This window comes from Gobio gobio (assembly GCF_949357685.1).
Source record: "Gobio gobio genome assembly, chromosome: 12".
In the NCBI taxonomy this organism is placed as follows: Eukaryota; Metazoa; Chordata; class Actinopteri; order Cypriniformes; family Gobionidae; genus Gobio; species Gobio gobio.
This window is the reverse complement of record NC_137105.1, coordinates 4406755-4432532: the sequence shown is the minus strand read 5'-3', so window position 1 is coordinate 4432532 and position 25778 is coordinate 4406755. Positions and strand designations below refer to the sequence as shown.

The following is a 25778-nucleotide window of genomic DNA, read 5'->3' as shown; positions in this document are numbered from 1 at the left end:
CCCTCGCAAATGAACAATAACATTGACAAATCGTTCATGTTAAGAACACTTTAAGAAAATGCATTGGGTTTCATTCGAGTTAATGTTGACTTTAAATGAAAATTGCAAATGGAAATTTCTGTATTTGGTTTGTTTCAGTGGCCAAAAATCTATGATCGCACAGAAACAACTTTAACAAACATTGAATGGGACATAGGCCTAATTACATTTCTTCATAACAAATGCAGTCTGACTTTTATTAGGATATTAAAGGAATAGTTCACCCATAATGTAGAGAGGTCAGAGGTCACCCTTCCGCCAGAACTCGACTCTCTCATGAACGTGCATACGGACACTGCCGGAAGCCAGTGGTTATAGTTTATAAAGTTATAAATATGGTTATTTTTCTAACAAAAATGCATCGCTTTACATCAGAAGGGCTTTATTAACCCCCCGGAGCCGTATGGAGTACTTTTGGATGCGTTTTTTGGTAGCTTCAAAAACTCAGGCTCAATTAATTTCCATTATAAAGCTGGGAAGAGCCAGGCTATTATTAACTATAACTCTGATGTGTTTGGCTGAAAGAAGGGCATTTTTTTAGCGATCTTAAGAGCACAGCGCAGGTGCTCTTAGGGTGTGTCCGAATCCACTTTTGCTAGTTTAACGACGAAAAAAAGGTCTGCGCATCTGGCGCATGGTTCAAAAGGGTTGTGCCTCGCCTCTTAATGAGTCATGGGTGTGTTTTAGGCGTAACGTTCAATAAACCAATCAGAGTCTCATCTCCCTTTCCCTTTAAAAGCCAATTGCGCTCGCACCATGGAGGATTCGCTATTGAAAGACTGAACGCTTCTCCAGAGAGGAATCCTTTTGTTTTTAATATTTAAAAATGTGTGTGTGCTGCCCTGTGTGTGTAATAAGCAGAGTGTATGTCTATTTAGTTACACGCCCTTTAAATAACACAAAAAATACTGCGCTATTGACTTTAGAGCAGGTTTGTGTTGGTCAATGGCGCAGTCGTTTTCAGATCCGTTGCATTGCGCCGGGTGTGTGATAGGGCTCCTAAGATGGCTTGAGGGCGAGAAAATTAAATTTTATTTTATTTTTGGGTGAACTATTCCTTTAATACACATCTGCCAAACTACTTCTCACGTTGCATTTGAAGTCAACATGAAATGGTATTCACAACCCATTTTACTTCCATAATAGAACATATTTTAAGTAACCTACAACATACTTAAAGAGAAAAAAAATTAGAAATGTAAAAATGTAAATCTTGATCAGATCATGAAATGGATGTTAAAGGAACACACCGACTTTCTGGGAAAGAAAGCTTAGCTTATTCACCGTATCCCCCAGAGTTAGATAAGTCCATACTAGGGATGCAACAATACAGTTAGTCCACGGTTCAATACATACCTCGGTTTTTAACCACAGTTTTCGGTTCGGTTCTGATGGCTTGTCACATCAGTTTTTTTGCTATTCTATTCTTTGGCGACAGGAACAGCAAGTTAAGGAGAATTTTTACATGTATTTTTTATTGCAATACCCTTTCTTTATTTTACTTAAAAAAAACCTTGTACACATTTCTAGTGTATTGTATAATATAAAATAAATGTATGTAAAGATTTATACTGGCAGCTCAGAGCTGTACATTAGCATTTAAGTATGAGATTTAATGAATAAATGTAAAATCAAAACACTACATAGACTTCACTATAAAATATACACTGATTCTTATTAAAGCTACTGTGTTAAAGTTTTTCAGTCAAGAGCAGTGAGTGATTTTCTCTTTGTCTTTTGTTGTATTATTAACATTAAAGGGATAGTTCACTCAAAAATGAAAATTCTGTCATCTATTATTCGCGCTCAAGTTGTTTTAAACCTGAATAAAGTTCTTTCGTCTGTTGGACATAAAATATATTTTGAAGAATGTTGGAAACCAAACAGTTGCTGGTCCCCATTGTAGGAAATAATAATATGGATGTCAATGGCTACCATCAGCTGTCTGGTATTCAACTGTCTGTGTTCAACAGAAGAAATCAATACAGGTTTGGAACAACATTAGAGTGAGTAAATAATGACATCATTTTAGAGGTGAACTGTCCCTTTAAGGACAGCGTGTTCACTATAGGCTGCGCTGCTGTCAATTTAAGACCTGCGCGCATCTAATATACAGACACACACGATTTTACTTTCACTTTAGACATAACCGACTGTGTTTATGTTAACCTTGTGTGTATTTGACAATATTAGCGCAGTCAGACTACTTAGTCCCGTAATCACGTGTCTGACAGGCTTTTAGTGCGTGCGCTCAGCGCATGTTAAAACGAATGAAACCAGCAAGATTTTAAAACGCATGCAAATAATGAACTTTCGTGATTGTGAATAACTATAGTGTTCCGTGAGTATAACTCTCTGACACCAGCATTGCAAGCATGGCTAGTGATTTAGTGCATAGTGATTGGATATTTGCTCATATCAGCGCGTAGATTCACAGGCACACTCAAACAGAGCCGATATAAACGGAGAGAAATAAAAAATAATTAATAAAATGCAAAACCCGAAAAAACGCAATTCACAAGCGCGTACTGAACCGTGAATGCCGTACCGAACGGTTCAATATTATATTGAGAATTGGTGTGTATGGACTAGGGATGTCACATTCTCATCTCCGTGTGTGCCATAACTCTGCCTGACGCACCCACCGCTAGCCTAGCTTAGCACAAAGACTGGAGGTAAATGGCTCCAGCTAGCCTACTGCTCAATAAGAGACAAAACAACGCCAACATTTTCCTATTTACATGTTGTGATGTGTATACTAAGACCGACGGAAAATTAAAAGTTGCAATTTTCTAGACAGATATGGCTGTGTAATATCATTGCGCCGCTGCACTCATGGTACGGCTCAAAGTTCCTTGATTATTACGCAGGAATGAGAGTATAGTCCCTAGCCATATCGGTCTAGAAAATCGCAACTTTTCATTTTCCGTCGGTCTTAGTACACAATGTAATTCTACACATCACAACATGTAAATAGGAAAATGTTGGTGTTATTTAGTCACTTATTGAGCAGTAGGCTAACTGGAGCCATTTACCTCCAGTCTTTGTGCTAAGCTAGGCTAGCGGTGAGTGCGTCAGACAGAGTTATGGCACACACAGAGATGAGAATGGTGTGTATGGATTTATCTAACTCTGGGGGATACGGTGAATAAGCTAAAGTCCCAAAAGGTTGGTGTGTTCCTTTAAGGGTTGAAAAACAAGATGAAATCCAAAAAGAAGAAAAAGAAAATCTTTGCAATAGCATGCATTGACAAATCATTCACATCAAAAACACATTAAGAAAGTAAACAGGGATCATTTGAGTTCATGCTGATTTTAAATAAACACTGCAAACATTTCAAATCTTCTATATTGAATAGAAAACAGCTCCCCATTCTTTGGTGATTCAATCCGAATGCAACAAAACATTTTTGCTATAAACACAGCTTAGAAATGAAGTACTTTAAAAAATAAAATCATTATGAACATAAAATCACTATTATTAAAATTAAAAAGGCTGATACAGAACAGATGATTTAACATAAAAATTCTTACAAACTCTTCATAAACCGTTTATTTCCCAGATCTATTTATGGCAACAGTGTTGGTGCTTTGAATAATTTAATACATGAAGCCTAAAATACATGAGAACCTCAAACAAAACACATCATCTTTGAAAGGTCCTGCTAGATATTTCATAAACATTATCTTATTCGAGTAAGATAATACTTAATATACAAGGTGGGATTGACTAAAAGCATTACATTTGTTTTTCTTTTTTTACATTTTCTGCAACTACCTCCTCTTTTTCTATGGAAAGTAAGTGCCTCAGACGGTATGATTTTAGTGTTTATGTTTAATTATTCAAAAGCTTATGTGTTGACATTGCATTTATACACATTTCTCAAGTAACTGTGAAAATGTAATCATTTTGAGCAGTATCAGTCCCTCAGAAAAGTGAAAAATGAATCTTAAAATTAGACATATAAATATAGATGTTCCTGTTCTGTCAAATCCAGACTGCAAAGTGGAGGGCAAATGTTTGCTGCAGTTTATAGATATACTGTCACTGATCATTTGTTTTCAGAGAATCAGAACTCATTTGTATAAAGCATTGGCACAATAATCTATAAAAGCCCAACCTGACTGCACACATCTGACCTTTGACCTCTGAACATCCTGTAAATATCAGAGTTGACAGATGGTAAAGCACCGGACATCTTTCTAAATCACATCCTGCTGTTTAAAACATCCCAGAATAGCTACAAAGGCCTGTTTAAAAGTCACAATGACTTACCATTTGTTTCTCATTTTAATTTTTTTTAAACATTTTACAATAATTGGGGATTTTCAATTATGATATTCAGTTATGTCTGGGTCTCATACTTCACACAAAAGTAGGAAATTATATTTTGCACGATTTCACCATTTTCATGATAATTAGGCGCATTTCCCTTTCAAATGGTGATTACTATATTTGTGATATAATAATAATTTTCTCAAAAAATACAACACAAAAATCTGAATGCTATGATACATTTTCTTTATGCAAAATAAAATGTTGTCCTTTTAATTTTAGGGCAAATGATGCAGGACAAAAGTTTGGAATCATTACGATTTGTTTTTGAAAAAAGTCTCTCATGCTCACCAAAGCTGCATTTATTTGAATAAAAATACAGTAAAAACATTAAAATTGTGAGATATTATTACAATTCAAAATAACGGTTTTCCATGTGAATATATATTTATATCCTGTGATCAAAGCTGAATTTATCATCATTACTCCAGTCTTCAGTGTCACATGACCCTTCAGAAATCACTCTAATATGATGATTTGCTGCTTAATTATTATTGGTGCTCAATTATTAATTTACATTTACATTACTTCTATCAAAAGCGACTTACAAATGATGAAGAAAACTGTTTTAGCTGCTTTAATATTTTTGTGAAAGTCATGATAATTTTTTTTTCAGGACTCATTGATGAATCAATTCTTAAGTTTTCTATTGAATTTAATTCTTAAATTCAAAACATAAATGTATTTGCGTTCACTTCTGATCATTTTAACACATCCTTGATTATTATTATGTACTTTTTGAATCCTTAACTTATATGAAGCAGCACAAACTGTTTTCAACACTGATAATAATCATAAATGTTCATTGAAGTATCAGAATGAGGATCATGTGACACTGAAGACTGGAGTAATGGTGATAAATTCAGCTTTGATCACAGGATATAAATTACACGTTACTATATATTCACATAGAAAACAGACATTTTAAATAGTAATAATATTTCACAATATAAAAGCCGCCTTGGTGAGCATAAGAGATTCATTTTCCAAAATCACATATTCCAAACGTTTGACCGGTAGTGTATGTACAGTAGAGGACCAAGAGTTTCTAGGTGACCACATCTTGTAATCTGTTCTATGTTTTGATATATCATAATAGGAAACATTTTGTATAACAAAAAAAAACTTTCACAATTTTTACAGGCAATTGTTTATTTGACCATTACATGTGAGTTTGACCATTACAGTAAACGTCAAAATGACCACCGATGTGTTGAACAACGAGATATTGTGTGTGTTTATTTAATGTGTCAATAATCACATCAGATGTAATGACAGAAAGTGATTATTTTTCCTGAATGTTTCAAAGACTATTCGTAAAATATCCCACTGACCAAATGATACTTTATAAGCACGGGTGATTATTGTAGTTCTGATGCCATGGACGATGTTTTTTATGCTGCTAAAGGACATTTCAGTGGAAATAGTGCTTACACAATTATCAGTGTCAGTCTGTAAACACTATGTTGCCTATAACATTTGTGGCATATCTCAGGTTGGATGCCAAATGTGTGTATAAATTGAATAAAACTCCTGGGCTTATATGCATCAGTGCGCATTATCTGTCATCAAAAGTGTGATCATTTTCTCTGCCTCTTGCAGAAAGCAATTTTATTTTCGACTAATGTCACATGATCTGTGTGGACTAGTAAAAATGTTAAGCTATTTAGGCATTAATTCAGGTAGTTTGGGGTCTGTAAGATTTTGTAATGTTTTTGAAAGCTCAACAAGGCTGCGTTTATTTGATCAAAAATACAGTAAAAATTGTGAAATATTATTACAATTTAAAATGTCTGTTTTCTATGTGAATATATAGAAAATTTAATTTATTCCTGTGATCAAAGCTGAATTTATCATCATTACTTCAGTCTTCAGTGTCACATCCTTCAGAAATCACTCTAATATGATAATTTGAGCTCAAGAAACATTTATGATTATTATCAGTCATATTTTTGTGGAAACTGAGGTAAAACAAATTTTTTAGGGTTCTTTGATTAATAGAAAGTCCAAAAGAACCGCATTACAAATCAATTTAATGCATACTTGCTGAATAAAAGTATTACTTTCTTTAAAAAACAAAAATCTTATGGACCCCAAAGTTTTTAACACTAGTGTAAATAACACCAATTTTCACTACCTAATCAGATCCCAATGGATAAAATAATATCGGGACTTATTTTTTGTTTCATGGGAATGGGAATAAACTTGGGAAAAGAGCTATTTTACTCTGGTAAAATTCTAGGGGTGCCAATATTTGTGTCCAACGTGTTTTGGAGAAAAGCATTTATTTCATAATGTGACCCCCCCAATCTCAATTCTTTTACTTCAATGAAAGGTTAGATTTTTGTGAATATTTTGAATGAAAGATCAAAAAGGTGAACAATACAGATTTGTTTTTACAGCCATCTTTGATCATATTTACCAGGGGGGCCAATAATTCTGACCTCAACCGACACAATTCATGGAACTTGTGACCATAGTTGGCTTCGGGAAACACATCCCTGTTTATTCAAAGTGCTGCTGCAGTTTTGATGTATATCGCTTTAAATGCTTGAGCTCATTAAAGCAGGATGGATTCTGATTGGCTCTCAGTGAAAAAATCACTCTGAAAGGGATTCCATTCGTCCGTTATCGTCATAGTTGTGGTGTGAACTCTGCTATTCTTTTACATTTAGAATGAGTTTTAGATTTATATCTTTATAGTCAGAGGTGGAAAGTAACGAATTACATTTACTCGCGTTACTGTAATTGAGTAGTTTTTCTGTGTACTTCTACTTTTTTAAGTAGTTTTAAAAATCTGTAATTTTACTTTTACTTAAAGGGTTAGTTCACCCAAAAATGAAAATTCTGTCATTAATTACTTACCCTCATGTCGTTGGACACCCGTCAGACCTCCGTTCATCTTCAGAACACAAATGAAGATATTTTAGTGTAAATCTGATGGCTCAGAAAGGCTTCCATTGGCTCACTTTACACTCTCAAGACCCTTAAAAGGTACTAAAGACGTCGTTACAAAGTCCATCTCACTACAGTGGTTCTAAAATAACTTTATGAATCGGCGACAATAGTTTTTGTGCGCAAAAAAAACCTAAATAACGACTTACATAGTGATGACGATTTCAAAACACGGCCTCATGAAGCTTCGAAGCGTTATGAATCAATGAGCCGAATGATGATTCGGATCGTGTATCAAACCGCCAAACTGCTGAAATTTGGCGATTCAAACTGCTGATTCGACTCACTGATTCATAACGCTTCGAAGCTTCAAGAGGCCGTGTTTTGAAATTGTCATCACTATAGAAGTCGTTATTTAGGGTGTTTTTGCGCACAAAAACTATTCTCGCCGATTCATAAAGTTATTTTAGAACCACTGTAGAGAGATGGACTTTGTAACGACGTCTTTAGTGCCTTTTAAGAGTGAACCGTGCATTGTGCCAATGGAGGCCTTTCAGAGCCATCAGATTTCAACTAAAATATCTTCATTTGTGTTCTGAAGAGGTCTTACGGGTGTCGAACGACATGAGGGTAAGTAATTAAAGGTCCCGTTTTTCGTGTTTTTTTGAAGCTTTGATTGTGTTTACAGTGTGCAATATAACATGTGTTCATGTTTCATGTGTAAAAAAACACAGTATTTTTCACACAATTTACTGATCTGTATACTGCTGTCTTCACTGTCCTCAAAACGGCCTGAGAATTTCCTCGTTCTATGAAGTCCCTCCTTCAGAAATACGTAACGAGTTCTGATTGTGCCAGCGGTTCCCGTGTTGTGATTGGACAGCAGCTTAGCGCACGTTACCCGGGAAGGTCACGCCTCTTACCAAACTACAGCCCCTGAAGGCCAGACAAAGGTGATTTGACTCTGGGATGAAAATAACAGCGTCTGAACGACATGGCGACAAACGCAACCGATCCGAACCGAACGCAACACTTCCTCTTCTCCACGCGGGAGCAACAAGACCACGGCCTCTTTTCCGCGTGTTCTTGTGGGCGGAGGTTAGTCGACAAACTGCTCTACTGACGTAATTAAAGCAGGAAGTACCAGGATGTAGTCCAAACCGGCCGTTCGCTGTAGGCTTTGAAAGGGAACTTCTGTCAAATAAAATATCTCGCTTGGCATTGAACTTTGAGCTTTATAATTTTACAGGTATTATTTATGCTCTAACAGCAACATTACACACTAACTAAAGTTTGAAAAATGGGATCACGAAGAACAGGACCTTTAATGACAGAATTTTCATTTTTGGGTGAACTAACCCTTTAAGTATGTTTTGTTTTTCAAGTATTGTACTTCGCTACATTTTAAACCACATCCGTTCCTAAGTAAAATAAATAAATAACACGAAAGTGGGGAAAAAGCGATCCGGAAACCTGCATTGAATTGAAGGGCAGGAGAATGCGCAAAAATCACAAAAAGATGGAGACGGACAAGACATGTCAGTGATGCAGATCCAGCTGAAAGCGAAACGAGGATAGGCTATCAAAGTTACAAAAAATGTTGATGCAAATGAGGAAACGCATAGTATATGTTCGGGAACACCATCCCTCTGTGTAGATAAAGGCATGTTTTTAACTTAAGGCAGAGTGATTTCTGTGATGCAGAGGGAATCCCGGAATCCAGTCACGACAATTAATTTACAGTATAACGCAGATATCACGTAAAACAAGCAAACTGATGGATGAATGAATGAATACATCGACGGTAGAGCTGGACAATAAATCAAATCGCGACATGGTCTGTGAATATTAAAGCAAAACACTGCTATATGAATATATGATCTGCTTGTTCTGTCTCTGTGCTATGTAGTTTCGTCTACTACATACTCAAGTACGCAATGCTCGTGGTGTTTTAACGTCTCACAAACCATATTTGGACATGAACACATGAACATTTTAAAAACCAGTCAAATACACTCTGAAACAGGTTTTCACAGAAGCAGCTCTTCACTAAAACTCATCAAAATAAACGTTTTTGAAAATCTCTGCTTTGCAGCACTTTGCCAAAAAATAAAAGGATAAAAGTTTGTTACATTTATTTAATTACCACAGTTTTGCCCATATATTTGTATACAAATCATTAAAAAAAAATTCACAGGATTCTTAAACATTTTTATAAGTTAATGATAAAAATAAGTTGTTAATCTAATTCATAACCATTTATTGAATTGGATTGATTAGACATGTTTTATTGAAATTTTAATAAACAAAACAAATGGTTTCTAGTTTGTTATAATAAAGCATTTGTTCAACCAAAAAACCCCCCCAAAAAACATTTTTCATTTCATTTCATTTTCAACAGTTTTCATTCATTTAATGCCAATTTAACGGGTGATAATAATTACCATAATTTAATAATACAGTTTATTTATTAAATAATTGTTTAATACCGTGAAGCTGTCAAACTCTGATGTTTTCATATCGTGAAAATCTCATTACCACAACCCTACACAGGAGATTCCCCACCCCTGCTGTTAAAAAAGTAACTCAGTAACTTTTACTCTGAGTACATTTTAAATGAACTACTTTTTAATTTTACTTGAGTACATTTTTAGACCGGTAATTTTACTTGTACTTAAGTAAAATTTCATTGAAGTAATAGTACTTTTACTTGAGTCGAATATTTTGTTACTCGTTCCACCTCTGTTTATAGTTATCATCCTTGTTTCCATATCATTTAAATATTTCATTGTTTAAGAATAATAGATCTAGTTAGAATAATTCTGGTCATTTTTTTATTAGTTTTCCATGTTTTTCAGTGGCCAGTAATTACTCACTGGCAGGCACAGCATGTACGGCTCAGACTTTGGCATTGGGATCATAGTTGTGTGTTTTTGCGGGCCGCCTGGATCTGATTGGCGCGTAGAGCCTGAGCGATGCAGTACTCACTGTCCTGAGCCACATCAGTCAGCCGAATGTCACACTCCACCAGACTGCTGTTGTGGGACATCCCTTCCTCCAGCAGCTTCCCGCCGTCCTGTCGGAGACACAGGAGATGTGACGATTACACACAAAACTGGGAGAGACGTCGTTAAATAAGTCCTAGGGTTGATTTATTTCATTCAAGACTTTCTACATTAAAGAGCACCTATCATGGAATTTTGAAATGTACCTTTCATGTAGTGTGTAACATGGATCTAAGTGAACAAAAACATCCTGCAAAGTTTGAAATATGACAGTGCACCGTATATATAGTTATTTTCCTTCAAAAGTAAGAGTCGACTCAGAGTCATTTTTAAGAATCGTTAGAAGACTGAAGCTTTTTCTCTGACTAGATGACGTCAACTTGTCAAGTTATTTGAATACGATACGCCCACTTATTGCGCTCCAAGACGCCAGTGAAAACTAGAAAACATCATGGCCACGAGACGCCAGTGAAAACTAGAAAACATCATGGAGACGAGACGCCAGTGAAAACTAGAAAACATCATGGAGACGAGACGCCAGTGAAAACTAGAAAACATCATGGAGACGAGACGCCAGTGAAAGCTAGAAAACATCATGACCACGAGACGCCAGTGAAAACTAGAAAACATCATGGCGACGAGACGCCAGTGAAAACTAGAAAACATCATGGCGACGAGACGCCAGTGAAAACTAGAAAACATCATGGAGACGAGACGCCAGTGAAAGCTAGAAAACATCATGGAGACGAGACGCCAGTGAAAACTAGAAAACATCATGGAGACGAGACGCCAGTGAAAACTAGAAAACATCATGGAGACGAGACGCCAGTGAAAGCTAGAAAACATCATGGCGACGAGACGCCAGTGAAAACTAGAAAACATCATGGAGACGAGACGCCAGTGAAAGCTAGAAAACATCATGGAGACGAGACGCCAGTGAAAACTAGAAAACATCATGGAGACGAGACGCCAGTGAAAACTAGAAAACATCATGGAGACGAGACGCCAGTGAAAGCTAGAAAACATCATGGCGACGAGACGCCAGTGAAAACTAGAAAACATCATGGCGACGAGACGCCAGTGAAAACTAGAAAACATCATGGAGACGAGACGCCAGTGAAAGCTAGAAAACATCATGGAGACGAGACGCCAGTGAAAACTAGAAAACATCATGGAGACGAGACGCCAGTGAAAGCTAGAAAACATCATGGAGACGAGACGCCAGTGAAAACTAGAAAACATCATGGAGACGAGACGCCAGTGAAAGCTAGAAAACATCATGGCCACGAGACGCCAGTGAAAACTAGAAAACATCATGGCGACGAGACGCCAGTGAAAACTAGAAAACATCATCATGGAGACGAGACGCCAGTGAAAACTAGAAAACATCATGGAGACGAGACGCCAGTGAAAACTAGAAAACATCATGGCGACGAGACGCCAGTGAAAACTAGAAAACATCATGGAGACGAGACGCCAGTGAAAACTAGAAAACATCATGGCGACGAGACGCCAGTGAAAACTAGAAAACATCATGGCGACGAGACGCCAGTGAAAACTAGAAAACATCATGGAGACGAGACGCCAGTGAAAGCTAGAAAACATCATGGAGACGAGACGCCAGTGAAAACTAGAAAACATCATGGAGACGAGACGCCAGTGAAAGCTAGAAAACATCATGGAGACGAGACGCCAGTGAAAACTAGAAAACATCATGGAGACGAGACGCCAGTGAACACTAGAAAACATCATGGCGACGAGACGCTGTGAAAACTAGAAAACATCATGGAGACGAGACGCCAGTGAAAACTAGAAAACATCATGGAGACGAGACGCCAGTGAAAACTAGAAAACATCATGGAGACGAGACGCCAGTGAAAACTAGAAAACATCATGGAGACGAGACGCCAGTGAAAACTAGAAAACATCATGGAGACGAGACGCCAGTGAAAACTAGAAAACATCATGGAGACGAGACGCCAGTGAAAACTAGAAAACATCATGGAGACGAGACGCTGTGAAAACTAGAAAACATCATGGAGACGAGACGCTGTGAAAACTAGAAAACATCATGGAGACGAGACGCCAGTGAAAACTAGAAAACATCATGGAGACGAGACGCCAGTGAAAACTAGAAAACATCATGGAGACGAGACGCCAGTGAAAGCTAGAAAACATCATGGAGACGAGACGCCAGTGAAAACTAGAAAACATCATGGAGACGAGACGCCAGTGAACACTAGAAAACATCATGGCGACGAGACGCCAGTGAAAACTAGAAAACATCATGGAGACGAGACGCTGTGAAAACTAGAAAACTAGAAAACATCATGGAGACGAGACGCCAGTGAAAACTAGAAAACATCATGGAGACGAGACGCCAGTGAACACTAGAAAACATCATGGCCACGAGACGCCAGTGAAAACTAGAAAACATCATGGAGACGAGACGCTGTGAAAACTAGAAAACATCATGGAGACGAGACGCCAGTGAAAACTAGAAAACATCATGGAGACGAGACGCCAGTGAAAACTAGAAAACATCATGGCCACGAGACGCCAGTGAAAACTAGAAAACATCATGGCCACGAGACGCCAGTGAAAGCTAGAAAACATCATGGAGACGAGACGCCAGTGAAAGCTAGAAAACATCATGGAGACGAGACGCTGTGAAAACTAGAAAACATCATGGAGACGAGACGCCAGTGAAAACTAGAAAACATCATGGCCACGAGACGCCAGTGAAAACTAGAAAACATCATGGCGACGAGACGCCAGTGAAAGCTAGAAAACATCATGGAGACGAGACGCTGTGAAAACTAGAAAACATCATGGCCACGAGACGCCAGTGAAAACTAGAAAACATCATGGCGACGAGACGCCAGTGAAAACTAGAAAACATCATGGCGACGAGACGCCAGTGAAAGCTAGAAAACATCATGGAGACGAGACGCCAGTGAAAACTAGAAAACATCATGACCACGAGACGCCAGTGAACACTAGAAAACATCATGGAGACGAGACGCTGTGAAAACTAGAAAACATCATGGAGACAAGACGCCAGTGAAAACTAGAAAACATCATGGCCACGAGACGCCAGTGAAAACTAGAAAACATCATGGCGACGAGACGCCAGTGAAAGCTAGAAAACATCATGGAGACGAGACGCTGTGAAAACTAGAAAACATCATGGAGACGAGACGCCAGTGAAAACTAGAAAACATCATGGAGACGAGACGCCAGTGAAAACTAGAAAACATCATGGCCACGAGACGCCAGTGAAAACTAGAAAACATCATGGCCACGAGACGCCAGTGAAAGCTAGAAAACATCATGGAGACGAGACGCCAGTGAAAGCTAGAAAACATCATGGAGACGAGACGCCAGTGAAAGCTAGAAAACATCATGGCCACGAGACGCCAGTGAAAACTAGAAAACATCATGGAGACGAGACGCCAGTGAAAACTAGAAAACATCATGGCGACGAGACGCCAGTGAAAGCTAGAAAACATCATGGCGACGAGACGCCAGTGAAAGCTAGAAAACATCATGGAGACGAGACGCCAGTGAAAACTAGAAAACATCATGGAGACGAGACGCCAGTGAAAACTAGAAAACATCATGGAGACGAGACGCCAGTGAAAACTAGAAAACATCATGGCGACGAGACGCCAGTGAAAACTAGAAAACATCATGGAGACGAGACGCCAGTGAAAGCTAGAAAACATCATGGAGACGAGACGCCAGTGAAAACTAGAAAACATCATGGAGACGAGACGCCAGTGAAAACTAGAAAACATCATGGAGACGAGACGCCAGTGAAAACTAGAAAACATCATGGAGACGAGACGCCAGTGAAAACTAGAAAACATCATGGAGACGAGACGCCAGTGAAAACTAGAAAACATCATGGAGACGAGACGCCAGTGAAAACTAGAAAACATCATGGAGACGAGACGCCAGTGAAAACTAGAAAACATCATGGAGACGAGACGCCAGTGAAAACTAGAAAACATCATGGAGACGAGACGCCAGTGAAAACTAGAAAACATCATGGAGACGAGACGCCAGTGAAAACTAGAAAACATCGTGGCGACGAGACGCCAGTGAAAACTAGAAAACATCATGGAGACGAGACGCCAGTGAAAACTAGAAAACATCATGGAGACGAGACGCCAGTGAAAACTAGAAAACATCATGGAGACGAGACGCCAGTGAAAACTAGAAAACATCATGGAGACGAGACGCCAGTGAAAACTAGAAAACATCATGGCGACGAGACGCTGTTCTGAAGTGCGACTCAAAAGCAAACTTTTTTCATCTGCCCAAGGATGAGCATTTGAAGACTAAGTGGCTTGAAGACAAACCATACATCGTCGCGATTGAGTGTTTATTAGTCGTCAAATGTCTCTATTTGCATGTTTCGCGATCTCAGGAAGCTTTTATTATGGACTTCTATTATGGCACATGGTATCTTCTTCGTCTGTCTGTATATGGACTACATGTGCTCAGAGCGCCCTCCGGCTGCCAGGATGAATTGAAAACAACACATAAGAGACTCAATCGCTCATGATTAGGCTATATCTGCGCATTTTGAGGAAGTATTGAATAAAAAATACTCCTCTGTTTAGAAATTTGACACAGACATATGAGAATCTATCAATATGTCTCCTCATCTGCACACTTTTGAACTAAAAGCCCTGAGGGATGTTGATTTGTCGCGAGTCTTCGTGAGGAGAATAGAGGAGTTTTTTAATGAATGAGATCAGCTGAGGCTCATATTACAATCAAACGGTACAGACGCGGTTTTCATATTCATAACTCCTGACACATATTAACAAATTACTGTCACTATAAGACTTTGATGGGCGTTCCGTTTCCGAAAATATCTGCACAGACTCTACCAATCACAACTGACTGGGTCATCGGACCAATCACCGCAGATTAGCGTCACGTAAAGGCGGGGTTTTGAAAAGTGAATCACTAAAGGAATCATTTGAGAATCGCTGTCAAAACAGGTAAAAATAAATGCATATTATTAGAAAACTAAAGTCTTTTTTGTCATTGCATGCATGCAAAACTGTTGTTGGGGACTTCTAAAACAATATTTGGAACATTTTAAATGCCATGATAGGTGCTCTTTAAACCAAAGCGAACATGAAAAGGCATTTGCAGCAAGTAAAACATTTTAAACGAGGAAAATAATGGATCATAAATGAATGTGATGGTAAAAAGAAGTACAAAAAGACAACATTTCATCACAACCAATATTAAACAGTGGAGAATTGATGATTTATTAACCCTTTATCGTCCCTCAAGTAGGGTTTACGTTTGAGTCCCTTTGGGTCAGATAGACCCCAAACTTTTACAGAGCGATTGCATAAGGAAATATACATTTTTTACATGGAAAACTATATCATTTTTTTTATTTACTTGTCAACTATACATTTATGCTGTGTTTTTGTGGGTATTTAGTAGTTTTTTACCTATTTACTGCACAAATACTTAACTATGTCATAAATTGGCTCATTAAAAATATTTTTTTTAATGAAAAAAATCACTTGAATGATGATCTTAAATAAATATAAATAGTTTTTGGACATTGCTCTATGTGTTAGGGATAGAATACCGCCATCTGTAGGTTTGTGGAAAAACTTTAGGAATTCTTTTATTTGCCCTTTTCCCTCTCTTTCTCATGATTGTTCCATGTTGCATTTGTGCTCTAGTATTTGTCCTTCATTTATTTATGGAATTTTGTCAGATTTATGCCAGTTTTGTTGATTTTATTTGCCAGTTTCTATAAAAATGCTCTCTGTTGCAGTCACACACACACACACACTCGTTTTACACACCTTTAGAACAACCAAATCAAGCCCAGATTTTTTGTGCATGTTTAGATAGATTATTTAGGAAAAGTCACAGAGTCTCATGGCCCTGAGATGAAGGGAACACTTTTTAAAAATGACCTGTGGGGTCAGCTGGACTCCGAGGGCCGATTAAGGGTGTAAAAGATTTTTTAAGTCTCAATTTGTTTGATCAAAAATACAGTAAAATTGTGAAATATTATTATAATTTAAAATAAGTGTGTTCTATGTGAATATATAGTAAAGTGTAATTTATATCCTGTGATCAAAGCTGAATTTATCATCATTACCCCAGTCTTCAGTGTCACATGATCCTCATTCTGATATGATGATTTGCTGCTCAAGAAACATTTATGATTATTATCAAGTCCTATTTTTGTGGAAACTGATACGTTTTATTTTTTCAAGATTCTTTGATGAATATAAATTTCATAAGAACAGCATTTATTTGGAATATAATTTTTTGTAACATTATAAATGTCTCTTTTTTATTTTATCGGGGTCTTGCTCAATAAAAATATAAATTTCCTTTAAAAAAAAAAATCGCACTCACCCCAAACTTTTGGTATTTGTATAATTTTCACCTTGTGGATGTTAAAATGAAATAAATAAATCCCATGTACTGACACTGAAGGAAGAATCCAAGCCATAAACACACTAAATGTAAATTAATAACTCATGTTTTTGGTATTATTGTTAAGCTTTGCTACATAGAATGACAAGGATCACGCCAAATATTGCATTTTACATGTTCTCTAATTTTCCATGTGTTTTCCAGGACTGGAAAATTTGTCATAAATTTTCCAGGTTTTCACCAAGTCATTTCAGAAGCATTTTGATGATGATTTTGATTACAAAGGAAACTGATGGTATATTCACAATAAGACCAAAAACATGTTTTAAGAAAGCAAATAGAGTCTTAATGCTTTTGATGAATTGATGGCATTTTTAAATGATCAGACCATCATAGTTTAGTATGACTGCATCAGATTTTTTGGTTAGTGCTGAATATCTCTAGCACTATAGGTGGAAGTACTCCGATGACCAAGCATACCACATTTTGCAGTACAATTGCAAATTAAAATACATTTTACATTAAGATGCCTAGACTCTGAGAGTGCAGACTAATGTTTCTGGTGTGTAGCGCCAGAGCTCTCTCCTGAATGAGAGGCAATTGTTTGAAATAGGATTTGCCTTGAAACGGAGATGGGATAAATGCAGGAACCATTTGGACGATCCGTCCCAGGAGAGAGGTAATCCCCATCCCACATGTCCCACATGTCCGTGTGTTAGCGCACATCTATCCTGCAGCCATGAATAATTGAACGTGAGCTTCAGGGCTGTATCATTTCATATTCATCTCTTTACAGACAATTAAATGCTTTTAAACATCCTTTGTTTTTCATTTAAAAAAAGATAATAATGGAGAAAGCAAATGTTGCAATGATGAGAATGTTATTACTTGATAGGGTGATTTTTCACCCAATATAGGATTTATTTCCACCCATTTTAGCATACAAAAGGTGAAAATTATAGGTTAATATGATGCAAAAAAAGATTTTTTTACCCAGTATTTATGTCCTGTTTTCCAGTACAAATATCTAAACATTACATCCAGATACATTTACTTGAGATGCAAAATAACAATCATGTTTTTTTTTAATATTTGATAAAAATTTTGCTAAGTTTATGCAAAAAATGTGAAAAAATAAAATATTACCCCATTGACAGATATTTTTTCTTGTTTTAATGATTTTTTTATTGTTTATAAGCAAAAAATACTGAGAAGGAAAATGTTTTTTTTATCATACTTGAAAAATGTTTAGATATTTTAGTGGAAAACAAGACAAAACATAGAGATGCAAAATATTAAATATTGTTTTCTGAAAAAATTATCAAAATTAAGTGAGGTTTATGCTAAAAATGAGAAAAAATATCTACGAAAATAAAAATAAAATGTTAGGTTAATTTTCTTACCCAACTGGCTTGTTTTTTCTTGTTTAATTTCGATCATGTTTTTTATTTTACTTGAAGAATGTTCTGATATTTATGTGGAAAGCAATACAAAAATACAAAAGCAAAATAACAACATATTAAGTATTGTTTTCTGAAAAAAATTATCAAAATTAAGTGAGGTTTTATGCCAAAAATGAAAATAAAAATAAATCCAATGGAGTAAGAAAAAATATACTTTCAGTTGATTTTTCTTAACATATCAACAGGTATTTTTTTGCTTTCAACCACCCCCCCCCCCCCCCCCCCCTCCCCCCCTTATTGTTGTCTAATTCAGATTTAATTTAACGCCTTGTTTTCTTGTACTGGAAAACAAGACAAAATTACTCAGTAAGAAAATCACGTTTTGCAGTGAATTACGAAATTTATCTTACTTTAAAGGTGCAGTGTGTAATATCTATGAGGATTTATTGACAGAAATGCAATATAATATACATAACTATGTTTTCAGTGGTGCATAGAGACCTTACATAATCAGCCGTTATGTTTTTATTACTTTAGAATGAGCCATTTCTATCTACACACACCACAGGTCCCCTTACAGTGAAGCCGCCATTTTGTGCCGTCATGTTTCTCCTAAAGGGACAAACTTCTCTACAGAGCGCAAGTCACTCTGCTCTCTCAGACTACGACATTCTTGTCCTGTGTCGGCCACCGTAGCTTGTCAATGTGCTTCGGAAGGGAGGGGTGAGCGATTGCAATTCACAACCTCACTACTAGATGCCGCTAAAATTCACACACTGCACCTTTAAGAATGTTTCGATATTTTTAGCTGAAATGAAAAGTAAGACATTTTTGCAGTGTTCTATATTGGCTGAAATGTTGTAATTTGTTCCTTTTACGTACATGTACCTAAATGAGAATATGTGCTAAACGTCTGAGGTTTACTCACGACTCCCAGTCTGTTGTTGGACAGGTTTAGGCTATTGAGGGTCCCGTTCTCCACCAAGGCCTGAGACAGAGCCACGGCCGTGGGCTCTGTCATGTTATTTCCCCCCAGGTGAAGTTTCACCAAAGTCTGGTTCTTCATCAGAGCCTGAGCCAGAGCTTGACCCCCTTCATCCCCGATGCGGTTGAGCCTCAGGTTGAGGGACGTCAGGGTGGCGTTTCTGCCCAGAGCATGAGCCAGTGCCTGAGCTCCTGGAGCTCTTATCTGGTTGTTGCAGACGACCAGTCTCTTCAGCTGACTGCGGTTCAGAAGTTTCCCGATGGCTCGGGCTCCGCGGTCGCTGATGTGATTATGTGAAAAGTCCAGCTCCTGCAGGGACGGGTGATCCAACAGTTGACCCACAAGCATGCAACACTTATCATCGTCCACCTTACTGCGATTGATCCTGAAGACCTGGTGAGAAAAGTTGGAATTAAACAACCAAACACTGATGCTCTGAAGAATGCCTGGGGCTCTCAAGCAGGGCAAAAAAGATAAATTAGTGATATGACGTTCATGCTATATTTAAAGTCTTTTGGAGTTATATACCTTTGCATGAAGACCTGGCTTAAAGGGTTAGTTCATGCAAAAATAAAAATTCTGTCATTTATTCCTCGCCCTCGTGTCGTTCCAAAGACCTTTGTTCATCTTCAGAACACAAATGAAGATATTTTTGATGAAATCTGAGAGTTTTCTGAACCATCCATAGACAGCAAGGTAAATACCACTTTCAAGGCCCAGAAAGGTAGTAAAGACATTGTTAAAATAGCCCATGTGACTTTAATGTTATGAAGCGACGAGAATACTTTTTGTGCGCAAACCCCCCCCCCCCCCCCCCCCCCCCCCCCAACCCCCCCCCCAAAAAAAATTCTCCTACGCTATTCACGTAGTAAACACAGTCTAGCGCTTCCGGGTTCTACATCAGAATGCCGCCTCATTATTGGCCAGCTCCTGAACAGCGTCAGCCAATGGCGAGCCTGCGTTCTATCGTAGAACCTGGAATTGAACCACTGGAGTCACACTATTTTAACGATGTCTTTACTGCCTTTCTGGGCCTTGAAAGTGGTCGTTGGGTTGCTGTCAGAAAGCTCTCGGATTTCATCAAAAAATACCTTAATTGGTGTTTCCGAAGATGAACGAAGGTCTTACGGGTTGTGTTACTACATGACATGAGGGTGAGGAATTAATAACAAATTTCATTTTTGGGTGAACTAACCCTTTAAGTCTTGTCTGACTGTTTTTCTGTGGAACACAAAAGGAGATGTTTAGCAGAATGTTCACACTGTTTTCTTCGTACAAGGCAAGCATATAGTGACCAGGGACTGTCAAGCTCCAAGAAGGGCAAGAAAACATAAAAGTAGTCTATACATCTTAAATTTAAAGGGTTAGTTCACCCAAAAAATGAAAATGCTGTCATTAATTCCTTACCCTCATGTCGTTCCAAACCCGTTCAGAACACAATTTTTTGGATGAAATACAAGAGCTTTCTGACAGCAACACAATGGACACTTTCAAGGTCCAGAAATCTAGAAAAGACGTCATTAAAATAGTCCATGTGACTCCAGTGGTTCAACCTTAATGTTATGAGGCGACGAGAATACTTTTTGTACACAAAACCCCCCCAAAATAACGACTTTATTCAACTATTTCTTCTTGTCTGTGTTAGTCTCCTACACTGTTGACGTAGTAAACACAGTCCTGCGCTTCCAAGTTCTATGTCAGAACGCTGGCTCATTATTGGCCGACGCTGTTCATGTACGTGTGATGCTAACGCAGGAGCCGGCCAATAATGAGGTAGCGTTCTGATGTAGAACCCGGAAGCGGTGCACTGTTTTTACTACGTGAATAGCATAGGACAATAACTTTGATGGGAAGAGATTGTTGAATAAAGTTGTTATTTTTGTTTGTTTTTTGCACACAAAAAGTATTCTCGTCGCTTCATAACTTAAAGGTTGAACCACTGTAGTCCCATGGGCGATTTTAACGATGTCTTTACTACCTTTCTGGACTTTGAAAGTTGCAAAGGCGTTGCTGTCTATGGATGGTTCAGAAAGCTCTCAGATTTCATAAAAAAGAAGATGAAGGTCTTACGGGTTTGGAACGACATGAGGGTGAGGAATTAATGACAGAATTTTCATTTTTGGCTGAACTAACATTTTAGGGTGCTGCTTTCACACCTGCCTCATTTAGTTGAATTGAATCGTACTAGAGTTTGTTTTCCCCTTTGGTGTGGTTCCTTTGGTCAGGTGTGAAAGCAGCAATCGCACTCGGGTGCGCACCAAAAGCGGACCAAACAAGCGCACCGAGTCCTTGAAGAGGTGATTTTGCTACGCTTTCAGACGAACTCTGGAGCGGCTCGTTTGTGGAGAGAACGTGATCCGACCTCGAACAGACCCAACTGCAAAAAGTACTGATAATTTTTGGACTAAACCAGCCGCCGTAGTCAGCTGCGCTGTGCATTATGGGATGAGGAAGTGTTTGTTGACAGTTTGCACTTTAGCAGGGCAGCTCGCGGACAAACTTGGAGTAGTAAGGAGGGGCGGAGCCTCATAGAAATTTGGTCTGATGACCATAGGTCCCAGCTTTCGAAAACTCACAAGAACTGCGCGATCTCCGCTTGAAGTGATGAGCGATGCGCAATCTCATTTGCAGTGCATTAGAGCGATGTTTTCAAGCTACATCCGCGCTTCATTATAGAAATGTATTGTTTGCATATTGTGGTGTATACAAACAATGTAATAGATTATGGCCAGGGAGAAAACCAGCAGTTTAGGAAACACGCCATGGCCAATGAGTGATGTGGATGTTGTCATGTGACTACATTTTGGTTCGTTTTTTCAACTGGTTCGGACCAAAGCAATCAGTGTGGTGTGAAAGGAACCAAAAAAGCTGAAACATGCTACAATGTATAATTGTTTGCCCTTGGTTCGGACCAAATGAAACGAACTAGAGATGTGAAAGCACCCTTAATGTGATCCCAGATTTTGTATTAGCCTATAAAATGTTTCTAAAAAACTGAAAATACTACAATTACTAATGATAACAATAACTGAACCTGTAAAGTCTTGCAGGAAGCGAGAGCTTTTGCCAGGGATTCACAGTCTCTGAAGGTGAACTCAAACAAATTCCACTCAAAGTTCATGCCGCATCCTTTCACTCCATACGCCACGTTAAGCTCTTCCAGATTCGGCAGTTTGTCGAGCAGAATGCGGAAATCAAAGTGATCCATGGAGGGTCCTTCACTGCCCATATCGCTGGCACAATCCGAACCGTCGTCCTCGTCAAACCTGGGCGGCTCTTTAATGGGTGGCAGCAGCTGAGAGACATTTAGGCGCTTTACGTAGTTTCGACACAGTGGCACCAGATCCAGGACTGTCTTGGTGTCGGTTGCATCAGGAATGAAGAGTTCAATGATGCTCTCTAGGTGGCGCTCAAAGAACATGCGCTTCCAGCTGTTGCCATATGTGGAGATGTCACAGAGACGCCAGCGACCTTCACAGCAGCGCTTCCAGTAGCTCTCATCACTGATGAGGTTTGCGGTGACGGTCAAGGGAAGAGACGCTGGCAGTCGCTGGAGGACATACGCTTTATATTTGGGCATGAGTTCATCCAGAATGGGTTTCTCTGCAAAATATGAATACACAGTACAGGCATTCTTTCATTAAAGGCACAATGTGTAACATTTTTGGATTAGAATATCTAAAAACCACTAGAACAATGTTATATATTTTGTTGACTTGTGTCCTTGCATTATCCCAAATGTTTCCAAGAATGTTTAAATCCAAAGAAATAAGCGATTTTAACCAGGACATGGACTGTGTGTCGCCTATCAGTGACTACGTTTCCATGGACAGTGGTAATCTAATTGTTGACCTTATTCTGAATAAGACAATATTCTGATTAAGGTGTTTACATGAGTTGCTTTAAGAATAGCTCGATTAATGGCACGTCATTACGTCTCCATGCCACATTACACTTTCCAACGTCCAATCATAGTGCGACTTTGGCGGGTCTGTTAAAATTCAATGGGCTCAGGCAACCCACTGTAACTTTACCTGTGGGTGTCGCTGTTGGACAATGTTACTTTATAAAAACGAGTGATTTTTTTACTTTTTAATGTCATTTATATACACTCACCTAAAGGATTATTAGGAACACCTGTTCCATTTCTCATTAATGCAATTATCTAATCAACCAATCACATGGCAGTTGCTTCAATGCATTTAGGGGTGTGGTCCTGGTCAAGACAATCTCCTGAACTCCACACTGAATGTCGGAATGGGAAAGAAAGGTGATTTAAGCTATTTTGAGCGTGGCATGGTTGTTGGTGCCAGACGGGCCGGTCTGAGTATTTCACAATCTGCTCAGTTACTGGGATTTTCACGCACAACCATTTCTAGGGTTTACAAAGAATGGTGTGAAAAGGGAAAAACATCCAGTATGCGGCAGTCCTGTGGGCGAAAATGCCTTGTTGATGCTAGAGGTCAGAGGAGAATGGGCCGACTGATTCAAGCTGATAGAAGAGCAACTTTGACTGAAATAACCACTCGTTACAACCGAGGTCTGCAGCAAAGCATTTGTGAAGCCACAACACGCACAGAATTGAGGCGGATGGGCTACAACAGCAGAAGACCCCACCGGGTACCACTCATCTCCACTACAAATAGGAAAAAGAGGCGACAATTTGCACAAGCTCACCAAAATTGGACAGTTGAAGACTGGAAAAATGTTGCCTGGTCTGATGAGTCTGGATTTCTGTTGAGACATTCAGATGGTAGAGTCAGAATTTGGCGTAAACAGAATGAGAACATGGATCCATCATGCCTTGTTACCACTGTGCAGGCTGGTGGTGGTGGTGGTGTAATGGTGTGGGGGATGTTTTCTTGGCACACTTTAGGCCCCTTAGTGCCAATTGGGCATTGTTTAAATGCCACGGCCTACCTGAGCATTGTTTCGGACCATGTCCATCCCTTTATGACCACCATGTCCCATCCTCTGATGGCTACTTCCAGCAGGATAATGCACCGTCACAAAGCTCAAATCATTTCAAAAACTTCGTGCTCTGGATGTGCATCCCACAAATCTCCATTAACTGCAAGATGCTATCCTATCAATATGGGCCAACATTTCTAAAGAATGCTTTCAGCACCTTGTTGAATCAATGCCACGTAGAATTAAGGCAGTTCTGAAGGCGAAAGGGGGTCAAACACAGTATTAGTATGTGTTCCTAATAATCCTTTAGGTGAGTGTATATACTGTATATATATTTTTTTTTTGTAATATTATATATTGTGTCTTTCAGTTTTTTTTTTAAGAGACACTCTTTCTTGACCGCCTACATTTCGAATAATAGCTTTGATTAATGATGAACAAGGTTTCAAACTCGTGATTGTTTGGATTGTTTTTTTCTGCCGTCGAGCCACAGGCGTTCACTGATTGGCCATATGGCTCGCGAGCCTAGAGGTTCCCGACCACTGTTGTAAGCAGACAATTATGAATCTGGGATTACAGATACAAATTTATTGTATTTTACTTTTACAATGAACAGAATTATTACAACACAAAGAAAAAAATATTTAGAGGAGGTTGTGTCAGAATGAGCAGTCAAGCAAGACACGCACCATAGCAACACGTCATGGCAACGACATTTCAGACACGTAAAAGATAAACGGTACATTTGAGTGCTTTGTTACTGTTCTGTACGTGCTGTTATACCTTTTTGAAGCGCCAAAGTGGTAGTTGCGTAGCTGTCAATAGAGGGACAGAAATCTCTCAGATTTAATCAAAAATATCTTAATTTGTGTTCCGAAGATGAGCAAAAGTCTTATGGTACTCATTGTTATTAAACAATAACTGTGTTGAGCTGTAGAACAATGATTCGTTTTCTGTCGATGAATGATCCAAACAGTTGCTCACCTGTCTAATAAAACACATCATATATTAAAGCCTATTTGGTGTTTCCATGGTTTCTACTAAATAAAACCGGGAATCGAGGGTAACGCGAGTATGATGATGTCATTGATAGGCGACGGACACGGTCCGTGTCCTGGTTAAAATCGCTTATTTCTCTGGATTTAAACATTCTTGGAAACATTTGGGATAAGTACACAAGTCAACTAAATATATAACATTGTTCTAGTGGTTTTTGGATATTCTAATCCAAGAATCTGAGTACCTAAATAGAAAATATTCGTAACTTTTGAAAGGAGCACAACTCAACGTGAACTTTTGTACTTTTTGTTGTGAGAGTGAATTTGCAACTAACTCTTATGGTGGTTATATGAATGGATAAACTAAATTTGTATTGTTTACCTTCAAAGTGTTTAATAATATGCTGTAGGCAGAGAGTTGTTAGTAAAGGAACCAGCGCCAGCGACCACTCGGGATCCTCCGCGATGACGCTGCGCATCTTCTGCCCGCCACCGGCGCCGCTCGCCGGCCTCCCCAGAGGATACACGGCCCTGGGTCTCCGTGAAGACAGTCTCTGAGACATACCGCTAAAACTGACACAGAATCAGGGACATTAAACATAACTCAATATTGCTTGAAGGGGTCAAGAACTTTTGATGGACGTTATTGTGTATTCCCGTTTAAGTTTAAATAACGAATTTGAATAAAATATAAATTAAAGTCAATAATTCAACAGTTAAATCTCTTCATACTATTGACGACTCACTTTCAGTTCCTCTGTAACGTTT

At 38.5% G+C, this 25778-nt stretch overlaps 1 protein-coding gene across 1 annotated transcript; it reads right to left on the bottom strand.

The window, feature by feature from the left end:
• Positions 1–10187: 10187 nt before the first annotated feature.
• On the bottom strand, positions 10188–25489 carry drc5 (dynein regulatory complex subunit 5; the record flags this gene model as incomplete). The annotated part of the gene is made up of 4 exons (XM_079832210.1): positions 10188–10346; positions 19045–19494; positions 22136–22704; positions 25393–25489. The coding sequence occupies 4 exons, from the start codon at positions 25487–25489 to the stop codon at positions 10188–10190; spliced, it is 1275 nt and encodes a 424-aa protein (XP_079688336.1).
• Positions 25490–25778: the final 289 nt, after the last annotated feature.